General features: G+C 45.9%; 1 protein-coding gene across 5 annotated transcripts in view; it reads right to left on the bottom strand.

The window, feature by feature from the left end:
• Positions 1–1,808: 1,808 nt before the first annotated feature.
• The window catches only part of PLA1A (phospholipase A1 member A), a 28,557-nt gene continuing 15,721 nt past the window's right edge, over positions 1,809–14,644 (bottom strand). For 2 of the 5 annotated variants that reach the window (XM_004772803.3, XM_045088427.1), the window contains 5 exons: positions 14,104–14,271; positions 12,598–12,687; positions 10,658–10,766; positions 5,622–5,786; positions 4,352–4,765 (listed from right to left, as the gene is read on the bottom strand). In XM_004772803.3, the coding sequence (XP_004772860.1) occupies positions 4,681–4,765; positions 5,622–5,786; positions 10,658–10,766; positions 12,598–12,687; positions 14,104–14,271 (617 nt within the window). In that variant the 3' untranslated portion in view covers positions 4,352–4,680. Of the gene's footprint in view, positions 2,330–4,351; positions 4,766–5,621; positions 5,787–9,230; positions 9,336–10,653; positions 10,767–12,597; positions 12,688–14,103; positions 14,272–14,644 lie in introns of those variants that run through there. The other 3 variants (XM_013046061.2, XM_013046062.2, XM_004772807.3) reach the window with 3 other exon arrangements.

Below are 14,644 nucleotides of genomic sequence, written 5' to 3'. Positions count from 1 at the left end.
ATGAGTTAGAAATATATGCGAAGGTCAGACCCAGGGTATTGATTCTTCTTAAGGAAGCTTCTAGAGGTAGGAGTCCACCCTTCACCTTCTCCTTTCAAGTTCTCATCTATAATTAAAAAACCGGGGTCTATAAAAATGTCAAAGATAAATGTACACATATGTCTATCTATATGTAGATTAATATATAAAAATTACACAAAGCTTAGGGGCGGGAACTAAATGTTCTTAATGGTAAAATCAGAATATAAGAAATTCCAGACAGGGAATTTTTTTTTTTTCTTCTGGAAGGCATGGTCTTTTTCCTAAACCTCAGGGATGTGTGTTGTGATTTTTTTTCAGTGGGGCTTGCCACAAACTTCACACAGCAGATTTTCCTACCACTGATAATACCAGGGGATCCACCGAGTCATGTGACTCAAACAGGGGAGGCTGCTTGCCTTGCAGTCCTGACTGGTTGCAGAGCCCTTTCCTGTTTTATAGGTCTCAGATCCAGCCACTGCTCTCCTTACTCTGGATGTGGGCCATCAAAGAATTCTGGATGCCTCCAGAACCCAGAGACAACTACCTGGCCTCGGGCCTCCATCTTCATTGTAGCTGGTGAAAGGTGTAATAGTTTGTCTTTCTCTTTGGAGGGGATGTCCAGCATGCCTCTGACCATGGGACCATATATTTTTTTAAAATTTTAATTCCCGTATAGTTAACATACAGTGTCTCAGTGTACAAAATTGGTTTCAGTGTACAATAGAGTGATTCAGCAATTCTGTGTATTTCTCGAGCTCATCAAGATCAGTGTAATCTTAATCCCCTTCACTTGTTTCACCCATCCCCCCACCCCTCTTCCCTCTGGTAACAGTCTGTTCGTTCTCTATAGTTAAGAGTCTAGGGGAGGGAAAAAAAGAAATTCCTGATGGGTTGGAGAGACTACAACAATAATATGGAAAGGAATTAGGTTATATGAATAGTTCATTCAGGTTCAAAAAATCTACTCCACATGAAAGCAAGTCAGCTGGATACAATAGAATATAGACTCTTTAAAAATATAAAATAAGAATATAGACCATAAAAATATAGACTCTATAATTTCCCTCAAGTGACTCTTGGGCTGAATTACTGGAGGATTATAATGAGGAACATGTGAAAATGTACTCCTGGTGTATTCTGTGGGAGGAAGGGCTATGATATCGAGCCTAGTCCTGGAATTATGGCACAAACTGAACATATTCAGGGTAGGGTGACCAGAGAGAAGAAGAGTCTGGAAAGCATGTTTGTAGTACCACATAAGGGCACAAGCTGACTACTGAAGTGAATTACTTCTGTAATAGTCTCTGTCCTTGAAAAGATTTTCAAAGAGGTTGTGACCGACGTGGGTGTGGAGGTAAGACCCACACCCTTGCCTTGCTATCAAGCAGAATCCCCTGTTACCTCTCCCTTCATCCACACATGCCCCACTTACTTAAAGCCGGGTTTCCAGAAGTGTGGGCTGCTGGGCAAGGTGGTTTAAGGTAGCACATAGACCTGGCTTTAAATAACATTAAATCTCATGGTGAGATGGCTATTTCTGTTTTCGTTTTCTATCAGTTCGCTGATTACATACAGAAGAAAGTCTCTGGCCTTAGTCTGGTTTTGACATTTCTCTTGTATTTACCGATCTTCTCTTTATTTTTTATTTATTTATTTTTAAAAGATTTTATTTATTTACTTGACAGATAGGTAGAACACAAGTAGGCAGAGAGGCAGGGAACCTGATGTGGGGCTTGATCCCAAAACCTTGGGATCATGATCTGAGCTGAAGGTAGCCGCTTAACGAACTGAGCCACCCAGGCACCCCTGATCTTCTCTTTTTAAAAAGAAAAAGATAGGCCTGGAGTGTAGAGCCTTCAGCAAGCCACAGTCTCTTGAAATTTTAAACATTATGTTCTCATTGTATTAACTTGTGATAAGGGAAACTGGTTATTCATTTAAGGTGATGACCTAAAGTTTCCCATGGGCAGGAAAATCAAATGTGGGAGAGTCTAATGGCACTTTAACGTATGAAGCTATTAGCAAAGTAACACAAGAGTGTGTCCAAAAGCAAAACTGAAAGTATGAGGACAAGGAAAAACAGGTCAGGTCCGTGTAATCCCAATCAGCATCACGTAATGCAATTCTGATCGTAGAAGCATAATTTGCACACACTTCAAATCGATAAGCTGTAGGAAAAGCCAAGGAAGCGCTATGTGCTACGCAGTATCTCCCAAGATGGCAAATGAGCTGCAAGGAACAGGAAGTGCAGCCTTAACACAGCTCCAGGTGGGGTGGGCCTGTCTCCAGGGAGGTTCTTGCCTGGATCCTGGGTGAAGGAGGGTGGAAGTAAAAGGAAGAGGGATTTTAGATTTTGAAAAATAAAAATGAACTCTAAACCTGTATATTGGGGAAAGTTTCTTCAGACATGTTATTGGTCCTACTGACCATGGTGGATGGTGCGGAAAATAAAGCAGGTAGGTTAGTATTCACAGCGCATCCCCTATCTTCTCGCTGCATTTCTGCAGCCCGGAGAAAGACCTGAGCTCTCTAGTCTGGGGAGGCAGTCGGCTCAAGGAAAGCATTTGCAGCCTGTGGGTTATGTCATTTTCCTGCCTTTACTATGGTGCATGAGTCAGCAAGTAGCAGTTTCTTTCAAAGCACATTTATTTAGGTTCTTTTTAAAGTCTTGAACAGATATTTGCATGCCTATGTTCACAGCCGCATTATTCACAATAGCCAAAACATGGAGTAACCCAAGTGTCCATGGAGGGATGAATCCATAAACTAAATGTGGACTGTACATACAATGGAATATTATTCACCCTTGAAAAGGAAGGAAATTCTGACACATGCTATAACATGGGTGAACCTTGAAAACATTATGCCAAGTGAAGTAAGCCAGATACAAAAGGGCAAATACTGTGTAATTGTATGAGGTATTCTAGAAGGGTAGAAATCACAAAGACAGAAAGTAGAATAGTGATTACTTGGGGCTGTGGGGAGAGGCAATGAGCAGCTGTTTAATGGGGATACAGTTTCAGCTAGGGAAGATGAAAAAGTTCGGGAGATGGAAAGTGGTTAATGGTTGTACAACAGTATGGATGTACTTAAGACTACTGAACTATAGGGGTGCCTGGGTGGCTCAGTGGGTTAAGCCTCTGCCTTCGGCTCAGGTCATGATGTCAGGGTCCTGGGATCGAGTCCCGCATCGGGCTCTCTGCTCAGCAGGGAGCCTGCTTCCTTCTCTCTCTCTCTGCCTGCCTCTCTGCCTACTTGTGATCTCTCTCTGTCAAATAAATGAATAAAATCTTTAAAAAAAAAAAAGACTACTGAACTATACACTTAAAAATGATTAAAATGATGTTTTAAAGAGTTAAAGAAAACGATTAAGTCTAGAAGAATTCAGGGAGTACCTGGCTATGGAGAGAGTGGTGAAGGGGTGTGCGTTATTTCAGTTCCTCACCCCTAGCGCAGCCACTCTCCAGCCCTCCCTGTCCTGCTCTACCCCCTGGCTCACAACAGCATGCCTCTTACTTTCTGGCTTCTGGATGGTGTCATTCAATGGGGGGCACAAGTAGGTCCCCTCCCTGAAGGACTGCTGCCCCGTGACTGTGTCCCTTGGCTGAAGGTCAAGAGCCCCTCTCAGGGGTGCCTGAGTGGCTCAGTGGGTTAGGCCTCTGCCTTCAGCTCAGGTCATGATCTCAGGGTCCTGGGATCGAGTCCCACATCGGGCTTCCTGCCCAGCGGGGACCCTGCTTCCTCCTCTCTCTCTGCCTGCCTCTCTGCCTACTTGTGATCTCTGTCTGTCAAATAAATAAATAAAATCTTAAAAAAAAAAAAAAAAAGAGCCCCTCTCAGTCTCGGGATTCTGGTGCTTTTCCCTCTTGCCTCTTCAGACCTAGCACAGTAGCAGCTGCCAGGGCCCCTGGCCCCAGGGAGCCGCGCTATCCTTTGTGGTCCTTCCACTTCTTACCAACACCTTTGTCAACAGTCTTGTTATTAAATTCTCTGCAAATTACCCAATTTGAGCACATCATCTGTTTCTTGCTGGACTATGCTGATGCGAGGTAACTTATAACAAAGTTGGGGAAACACCGACCCAAAGAAAATCCACTTCTATTCTCAAAAGATCTCTCTGATCCCCAAAACCTTCCAGATACCCAGAGGAGGCAATGGTAAGGGATCTTCCAGATGGAAGATCCTCCCTGCCTTCCCTCCCCTCTCTTTTTCCAAGAACTTCTTTTCAATTGCTATTTTAGTACAGAGAATTCAGTATCCATTATTTTCTCCAATCCTATCGACAGTCATTTTTGTACATAACAGAATTCCATTCTAATAAAACAAATCATTCAGATATTCCATGGTAGTTTATTATTTTTTTAAAAAAGCATTTTTGAATGTTTTATTGAATCCTAGATACAGATGTTCAAGGATATGGGGCAATTGCAGTTAAATATGAATAGAAAAAGCTGAAATGGTATTTGTGTAAGGCTGTTCAAATTGCTAATAGAGACAAGGCTCCACTAGATGAGCTATCTGTCTCCTCTAAAGTGGTTAATATGGGGAAAAAAACCCAAAATTTTGCCTTTCTTATAGTAGTAATGGCCTAGAATAAGTTGAACATAGCTCCCCAACCTCCTCTGAAATCCAGGGGGATGTATCTCGTCCAGGCTTATACTACACACATGTTATTTTCAGGTCAAAAGAAACAGTCACACTTGCTTGTAAGGTCACTGGCTCAGGTAAGCAGACAATCTTCTTGCTGTAAAAGAAGAGCAACAAGAAGGTATATACCCTCAGGGCAGGCTCGTGATTAGTCAGGAGAGGGGGCTAGGAGTCGTGCACTCTTGTGAACCCATAATGTCAGGTGAAGGAAGTCTACGATCATCCATTATAGGAGTCTACTACTCCTGTCCTCCGTGTGCCCACAGGTGGTAAGAACAGTATCAATCCCTGCTAGAGGCATAGGAGGGGCCTCTCTCTCTGCCTGCCTCTCTGCCTACTTGTGATATCTGTCTGTCAAATAAATAAATAAAATCTTAAAAAAGAAAAGAAATCTTTGTTCCAATAAAATCATACATAGAAACTAAATAAGACATATACAAAATAGGTTCTATATTTATATATAAAGTTATCCAGCTATATATCAGATAAAATGAAGTTTCTTATATTGAAGTGGGAATGGGAAGTTGGAAGTGATAATTGTTGCACAACAGTATGGATGTACTTAATACTACTGAATTATAAACTTAAAAATAATGTAAATTATTTTTTTAAAGAGTTAAAGAAAACAATTAAGTCTGGGAGAATCCAGGGAGTATCTGGCTATGGATAAAGTGGTGAAGGGGTGTGCGCTATCTCTCTGTTCCTCACCCCCACCCCAGCTATTCTCCACCCTCTTTGGCTTTCTAACACCTCCATCCCAAGATGGCCTCATAGTAAATTCAAGAAAATGCTGGGTCTTTGTCATCTCTTCATTGAGGAAGCTAACCACTGTGATGAGATTGCACCTCAACAAATGTCACATCTAAGGTCAGTATTGGTCCTATGGGTGTGCCGGAGTGGGGTAGGGTGGAGTGGGGTGGGGAGGGATGGGTTGGGGTAGATTTGGGGCTTACTTGTCATTGACCGGCAAAGGAGCAGTGCAGAACTTCCCAACAATGGTAGTCCGGTCTTTTCTCCAAACTCGGTGGGAAGAATGAAACTTGAGTTTCACTTGGTTTATCTGGCACTGAGGGTTGGCATGAGCTATTACTCCTTTCCCCTGGAGTTCCTGTCTAGGTCTGCAAGGGAAAGGGAAATTAAGCTACCCAAGCACATTTGGCCTTTGCTTCCCCCTTGGCTCCTGCTAGTAGTGTTGTTCAGCTGTCATGCACAAAAGAACTCCTTGATGGTGGGGATCAAAATCCCTTGTATTGGGGCGCCTGGGTGGCTCAGTGGGTTAAAGCTTCTTCCTTCAGCTAAGGTCATGATCACAGGGTCCTAGGATTGAGCCTCACATCGGGCTCTCTGCTCAGCCAGGGAGCCTGCTTCCTCCTCTCTCCTCTCTCTCTGACTGCCTCTCTGCCTACTTGTGATCTCTCAAATAAATAAATAAAATCTTAAAAAAAAAAATCCCTTGTATCATACTCACCAGCCCCCTGTGCATATACTCACAGCTTTAACATAGTTCAGAAAATAGTTGTTGATTTTTGAAAGCAAACAAGTGGACATGACAGCAAAATAGTAGCTCTTGGATTTTCATATCTGGAAAAAAAGTCTGTGTTCTTAGATTCCAAATTGGAGAAGATCTTCACTTTCAGATCTACCTACTAGAAGTACAGCCTTCTTTTAGGGCATTAAGCTCCATAAATTTTGTGTGAACTAGGCCGAGCTTGGATGTGTGGATGGGAACAAACAAACAAACAAAAAACGGATCTTGAAACCAGACAGAGCTGGCGTGGTACCCAGGATTTGTCTCCTGCCAACTGTGTGGCTTTGGAGTCACACGCCCTGTGTCTAATCTCCGGCTCCCCCACACTCTAGCCATGAGCCTGACCCACAGGGTTAGGTATGCCTAGACTGCAACCTAAGTGACCCAGAGTGAAAGCAAAATTCAGGTCTCTCTTGGCCCAAGATGGAAAGAGTATGAAGTGACCAATCTAGAGAGGTGACAAAGACAAGATTCGGGTGTGGAGCAAGGAAGCCTGCTGGGATTCCACCAAACTGAGCAAAACCCTGGGGTGCAGAGAAGGCACTTGCCTCCTGTGTCGAGCCCACAGCCTCTCCAGGCTCAGAAGCAGTGGGGCCTGTAGAAAGATGAGGAGAGCAGGGGGCGTTGGGGATCATCGAACAGGGGTACATGGCTCAACCACATGGTTTCTCTTTCCTTTCTGGCTTCTTGGAGTGAGAAAATGTCTTCTTCGTGTCCTTTTTTAACCCCAGGTTAGTCATATAATTTGTTTTTTTCTTTTGAGGAAGAATCTATATGACTTTAAAAGCTGTTCCTGGTTTGTTTTTGTTTTTGTTTTTTAATTTAAGAAGTGTTTTGGAATATGTCAGAGGGGGGACAAAATAAGATATTTCCTTTTAAGAAGCTGCATGGATTACAGCAGCTAGTTACAAACTAGCAGGGTATGAAGGATGCTGTGAGTGACCTTGAAGAGGAAAATTACCCAGAGCAGGTCCAGGCCCAGAAGGCCAGCAGATAGAAAGTTACTATCTCTGGGGGTAGAGCAAGAGATAACCAGCCCTTTCTGCTTTTATAAACAGGCATCCCGCCACAGGCTCCCTGCACTGTTCCCATTTAAAGCAGCTCCCCCTGCCCCCAGCCCTTGGAACCCGAACCCCTGCACTCCCCTATAAAAAGCTCTATAACCCTGCTTCCCCGGGGCCCAGAATCTCCAGAGTGAGCAGTCTGGGTCTGCCAGAGTAAAATAAACCCGAGTTCTCTTACTTCTCTGAGGGTCACTAGGTTTCTCTCAGGTCTGATTTTTATTTTTTCTGCAACCTAAGGACTTGATTTGGGTAAATTTTCTAATTAGAAGGAAATCCTGGGGGTTCACAAAGCTATAGAAAGTAGGGAAAGACCACACATAAACCCCCCTCCTTTTTTTCGATTTCTATTCTGCAAAAAGGAAAACAAAAACAAAAACCAAGGAATTAAAGATAGCCACGTTTTGAGTCTTCTACAAAAGAGTAAAACAAAAATAGCTTTGGGGAGAAGGAAGAAATAATCTGTGGACGTCCCTTCCAATCACTTGGGGGCTTTTTTTTTTTTTTTTTAAGATTTTTATTTATTTGTTAGAGAGAGATATAGAGCACAAGCACAGGCAGACAGAGTGGTAGGCTAGAGGCAGAGGGAGAAGCAGGCTCCCTGCCGAGTAAGGAGCCCGATGTGGGACTCGATCCCAGGACGCTGGGATCATGACCTGAGCCAAAGGCAGCCACCAACTGAGCCACCCAGGCGTCCCTTGGGGGGCTTTTTAAAAAGTGTAGCGGTTGAGGGGTGCCTGGGTGGCTCAGGTCATGATCCCAGCGTCCTGGGATGGGGCTCTGCTCAGCAGGGAGCCTGCCTCCACTCCCGCCTACTTGTGATCTCTGTCAAATAAATAAATACATTCTTTTAAAAAAATCCTTTAATTAAAAGTGTAGTGGTTGAGGCTACATCCAGAGACTCAGCAGTAATTGGCCTGGGGCGGGGCTTGGGTGGGGAGGGGTCAGTGGGGTTTATTGCTCTTCTGGTGATTCTCACCAGAGGCCAGTTGTGTGTCATTGTGTTGACTCCTGCTAGCGTCATCTCATCTACCAAAGCACAGGAGAAGCAATGAAAACACCTGGTGGAAATAACACGACCTCAGACTGATCTACTGAAAATTATTCAGCTATTATCTGCAAGACTTAGGTGGGCACATGAAGGTCTGTGTTAGGATCCTGCCTGCCCACCCTCCCTCTCTCTCTGTGGCCTGTGTGAGCCGGAGCCCTGGCTGGTGGCAGGGTGTATGGGAGTCCAGAAGTGTGCTCCTCTGGGCGGAAATTCGTATCTCCTGCTATCTCCTGCTAGTACAATTAATGTCTAACGCTGCAGCCTGAGGAATCTTTCGATTCCAATCCGATCCAGTCACTTTTCTGCTTCAAAGTCCCATTGGCTCCCAAACTGCTCTCGAGATAAAAACCAAAATCCCTAACCGGTCCTTCAAACCTCGCACGGTCTGGCCCTGAGCTGCGCCCCCGCCCCAGCCTTCTCTCCCAGTGCTTCCCCCCTGCTCTCCGCTCCTGCTCCTGGGCTGCATTCTCACCAACCCTCCATTGGGTAACTCCTGCGAATTACTACTCAAACGTCACCTTCTCAGCCTTGGTCTGGCTCTGTCTTATCTGTTCTCCTAACACCCACCACTGTGGACAATTGGACACATCCGTGCACATGCACTACTTATTCCTGTGTTTGCATGTTCGTGCTTCATCCCGCCCCTCGCAACCCACACGTCCGTCTCAGGCTCCCGTGCCAGCAGGTCCCAGCGAGGTCTAACTTGCAGGAGGCACACTTAGTGGGGAGACCACTTCGGACTGTGATTCCAGAGGGGCTGTATTTCCCGGCTCCCACCACGCAGCCCCCTCCCTCGGTGGATCCAGCTGGCACTCTACCAACACCAGGACCACCACAACCACCACCAGGGCTCTGTTCCTACAACCCCACAGGCCATTGGCCCCTTCCCTGTTGCTGATCCCTGCACTGCCTCCCCACTAACCTTTTGGGTTTTCAGCTCTCCTTACACATTTGTAATTAATTCCCTGGGTTCGATTCCTTCTCTTGGACTCCGGGCTTGGGCTCTGGTTTCTGGACTGGACCCTGCCTGAGACAGCAACCTCTCATTAGACTGGTTCCTGCTGGCTTATGATTAACTAACCAGTTGCTTTTTATCATTATTTTTATTTTATCTTATCTTATTTTTAGTAAAGAGATAGAAGTTTATTTAAAGTTTTGGTTTTTTTGTTTTGGGGTTTTTTGTTTGTTTGCTTGTTTGACAGAGAAAGACACAGTGAGAGAGGGAACACAAGCAAGGGGAGTGGGAGAGGGAGAAGCAGGCTTCCTGCCTACTGAGCAGGGAGCCTGATGCGGGGCTCAATCCCAGGGCCCTGGGATCATGACTTGAGCTGAAGGCAGATGTTTAACGACTGAGCCACCCAGGCCCCACAAGCAATAGAAGTTTATTAAGTGAAGATACAGAAAAAGCTCTCAAGAGTGAGAGGGGTCCACAGGGTTGCCAACGAGGGCCTCTAGGGCTGGACTTTTATAGAAAGCTAGCCAGGAAACTTAAATCCTTTTAACATCTCTCTTGAAAACACCTTCAGTGGCTTGCTTACTTTTTAGGAGTGGTTATTCTTTGATGGTCACAGGTGATTATCATAAAGACACCTGCCCCACATGACCCACCCCTCAGGCCCAGGGCAGGATGGTGCCCCATGACCAGTTGCTTTTTAAAGAGACAAGCACGTCTGCTGCTGGGTTCATCTCCCTTGCCGGCCTTGAGCCTCCCTATAGTTGAAGTTCTCTATCTTCCCACCTCAAGATGACTCCTGTTAGCGTCAAGATAATATCTGCCAGCTGGTAGACCCAAATGTGCCCCCAAGGGAAGGAAATGCTCAGCCTGGTTCTAAGGATTAGCCACATGGCCTCAAGCCCTGCTCTCCTCCTACTCACTTGCTAACTGACCCTCTGCCTGCGATTCAGTTCTAGGAACTCACCCAGTACCACACCCACTTTCCAGGAGTATCTATTGTAGATAATATCTACAATTCTCAGGCTCTGGTCAGCCCTCCCTGGGCTAGTGGCTGAGGTCCTCCTACTTGCTGACATCACTGATACCCCCTTCCTGGATTTACATGACTAATGTTTCCTATCAGGGACCCAACTCTCATGTTCTTACTAGCCCTGAAGACATCCCATTACTTCTCTCACCGGCCTCCTCTGGTATTATCTAAATACACCATCCTTGGATTCACTACTGATCCTGAACCTGGGACAGTTCCCAGCATGTGTCTGTGGGTGCATCTGTCGTAGGTACTGCCCTCACCCCACCTCTAGACTGATGGGCTCGGGCCATCCCCAGTAAGCACACAGGGCTGTCATGGGAGGGGTGTGTGTGTGTGTGAGTGAGCAGGGACACTTACGTACATGGTGATCTTGACCAAGGAAGTAATATTGCTGCTCAGGAAGGTGACAGAGATGAGGGTGTCCTTGTTCCTTGGCTCCTGCAAGTAAAACTCCACGAGGCTGTGATGCACTGGGAAACCAAAGCAGAGCAGATGCCCAGGCCAGAGGTCAGTGGTGCCCAATGCACACCAAGCCCCAGAGAGCAGCAGGGCAGGAATCTGAGATCTGCCTCTTAGCAGCAGATTACCTGCTGTCCCAGATCCTCATTGTAAACTGGGGGTCATAAAAATAGTTCTGAATGAGAATTAAATGAGATAATATCTACAAAGTCCTTACACAGTGCCTGTGACTAGGAAGCATTCGATACATGTTAATTTTTGTTATTACTTGTAATGCTAGAACATCCCACTCCTCCCTGCTTGCTGACATTATCTTGGTGTTGTGATTTTGAAAGAACTGAAAAAGATGTCTCTTATACTAAATAAGATCTCATAAAATGTAGCACTCACCCTCCTCTCCCCTCCTCCCCAGAGTTTTAGGAAGCCCACTCATGTGTAGGAGATGACTGTCTCCCTCTCTGTGGCAGCCTGGGCGTCTCTGTGGTATCCCCACCCTCCCAGACAGCTTGGATCCTGGGGCTGTCAAAGCTTATGTCATTGACACCGACTGGCTCTCAGAAGCAGAGCAGAGGCCAGTGCGGAAGCTGGTGGTAGCAAGGAAAGAGAATAGATTTGGGAACCAGAGGACCCGGAGTTGAATTCTGCCTTTTCCACCCCACTGTGTAGCCTTGGGCAGAGGCTTCACCTCTCAGAGCCTCTCCTTCCTCACACCTTACTCAGAGTTGTGTTGTCAGGTGAGTGGATATATGTGAGAAGTCCATCGTGGACTTTTGTAGCCCACCTGTTCCAGGAATTCTCTCTAGCATGATAAGCACCCCCATCTAGTATCCTCCGATTCTGACTGATAAAGGGAAAGGGATCATATTACTTATCAAGTTCCCCGTCACTGTGCTAGCAACTTCCTGTATGCTAGTTTATTTTATCCTCACAGCTGATTCTTTGAAGTAGGTATGTTACTGCTCTCATTTTCTACACACAAATGTAGAGGTTCATAAAGGTTAAGTCCTATCTCCTGATCACATGTCTGGCAAGCACAGAAGCTGAGATTCAAATGCAAGTTTGTGACCACAGTCTGAGCTTCAGGCCCCACATCACATGGCACCAGAAGTTCAGTACAGGGAAGGAATGGCCATAAAGATCCCTCCAGCAACCAGACAAAAGCTGACCCCCAAATCAGTTAGAATTAGCATGGCCATATAATTTATCATCCTAACCAGCATAGTTTTGTCCTGTACCTACAATAAACCAGACAAGATCCCAGATAACAGCCTAAAAAAGGAAGTATAGTCCTTCTACTTAAGATGCAAATAGCACAGGGAAAAATGATGCTCCAGCCTGGGCTGGATTTCATAGATTCTTAGACACACTTTCCTCTCACATTGAACATCTTTTACCAGCATCTGCGCTTCAGTGAACTGCCATGGTTAGAAGCAACAGGGAAGAACTGGAATAGGCACATGTATGGGAAGGAGGGCAGAGGACAAGGTTTAATATTCTTCAGAGACCCTGACCTGGGAGGGCTGCCAGGGTGGGAGATGCATAACGTGGACACCAAGGAGGGAGCAAAAAAGTATGCAGGACGGAGGGGTCTGGGGGTCTTCCAGATACCATACTGCAGAGAACCCACACTGGAGGAAGACAGGAGGAGCTAGGAGAAGTATATAGACAGTAACATGTCCTTAAGTCTTCATCTGAAGCAGAGCAATGGGTTGGACCAGCTCTGAAAGTTCAGGATCTAAGACCAGTCGCTGCTGCCCCCCCACCCCTCCTAGACCTCTTTGCCCCAGTCTTTCACCCCCCACCTCGGCCACCACTGAGCTACATGTCTTTCCCCCAACTTACCACAGTACGGAGCCTGGGCAGTGGTCAGGAGGAAGACTTTCACTTCCTTGGGAAGAGGCTCTATCTTGACACCACTTTGTTCCACGAGCCCTGGAAGTAGAGAGGCAAAGACAAAGACAGCAGAACCCTGAGGAGGCCATTGCACTGTCCCATGGCACCCAACCACGTTTGGATTCCTTCATGCACTCGTTCATTCTGCAAACAAGGCCACTGTATGCTCATTCTATGCCATGCCCTATGGCGAGTCCCAGGGTACCTGCAACCCAGTCCAGCCAAGGGTAAATACACAAACAGGAAGTACATTCTTCAAATCATCTGGCCCATTCAAGAGATATTTAACAGAAATTTAAAATTATGTCTCCGATTTCAAAATAATCTATAAGGCAATTGTTTTGACGGCATTTATACCCTGTGCAGACAAAGCACAGGAAAGTGTTTGACCTGAAGAATAGTGGTTGACAAGTTAGGGAAGGGCATTCCAAGCAGAGAGTACAGTTTGGACAAAGACACACAGGGTGAAGAAAAGAAATATTCTTGGAAATTCAAGTAGTCAGTTCAATTAGTTCAAGTAGTTCACGTTTCCCTGGGGTGTTCACGGCCACGGAAAGTGTAGCAAGAGGTGATGCTGGCCGACAGTGTGAGGTGGCTGTTTATATCAGCAGGCCCATCACATCTGGGGGAAACTGTGGCATATGCCCACTGAGTTGGAAGTAACGTTGATTTGCTTTATTGTGGGAAGCTACATCTCCTTTAACATTTTGTCTGGCTGGTATCCGTTTCATTGATAGAAGGAATGACAGGCTGCTGCAGCTCCGAGTGGCAGCCAGGGGTGAGAAGTGAGAAAATGAGGGAGGGGCAGGAGCCATTTGCACTGCCCAGAGTTCTTCCTGAAATCCTTCATCTTGGAAAACCCTAGGATATTCTCAGCAATGACCTGTGGAAGGTGAGTTGAAGCCAGATCCCTCCACCTTTTCCAAGCCCTTCTCCCCAGACTGGCCTGGATCCAGGAATGTGCCCAATCCGACCAGCAATGAGACAGTCCTCCAGCTGGCCCGTGGCCACCACAGCCTCAAGCCTCTAAAGTGGGCCATGGGTGCCATTCTTGAGGGCTCCCCATAACACCTTGATTTAGAGTCCATCAGGTGTTGGAGAATGACTTGCCTAGCTAGAAAGACCTATGGCAAGCATCTGGTCTTGGAGTAGGGGCAGCAGCTCTGGGCTATACCAATGTTTCTAAAGTGTCCTGAGTCTGGACTTGCAGATGAGGGGCTGTGTGTAAAAGGTGTGTACAGAGCAAATATGGCATCAGGCAGCAATATACAGGGTGAGGAGTGGGACGTGGAAGGCCAAATGCCTTCTTCCAAGTGGGAATAGGCTGAACACCTTATTGGTGAATTTCCTTACTCTGGCTGGATAGACTTCTTGATCATAAGAAATCAGGACTTACAGAGGTGGCAACTAGCAAGACTTGAACTTTCCCGAAATTGTCAAAGTGGTGGCATTTACCAATTCTTGGACAGGAAAGTAGAAAAGGGTTAAAACAATCCAGACATTGTCCAGCAAGAAAGGCCTTGTAGTTGACACAGGGAAAGGCCACGAGTGGACAGGAATTCTCCAGGGCACTGATGTAGAGGTGCACAGCCCTCATGTGATCACAGATTAGGTAACTGTAACCTGTACAGGGGGAAAAAAAATACAACCAAGTCTTTAGTTTAAGACAAATGAAAATCTCTCCATCCTGCTTACTGTAATTCTATTGAATTTTATATTCCAGCAGGCAATAAATACATGGTAACTCTTGAGCCACATTTTGAAATGTTAACAGACATGGCTACTATATTCTCCCTCTTCTTTTTAATTTTCCTGAGATACGTAAACTTAATCGATCAAAAAAAAAAATTGCTTAAGGGTACCTGGGTGGCTCAGTGGGTTAAAGCCTCTGTCTCCGGCTCAGGTCATGATCCCGGGGTGCTGGGATCGAGCCCTGAATTGGGCTATCTGCTCAGCAGGGAGCCTGCCTCCCACTCTCTCTTTCCCTGCCTCTCTG

This window comes from Mustela putorius, unplaced genomic scaffold (assembly GCF_011764305.1).
Source record: "Mustela putorius furo isolate JIRA1106 unplaced genomic scaffold, ASM1176430v1.1 tig00003834_pilon_pilon_pilon, whole genome shotgun sequence".
NCBI classification, from domain to species: Eukaryota; Metazoa; Chordata; class Mammalia; order Carnivora; family Mustelidae; genus Mustela; species Mustela putorius.
This window is presented reverse-complemented; position numbering and strand designations above follow the sequence as displayed.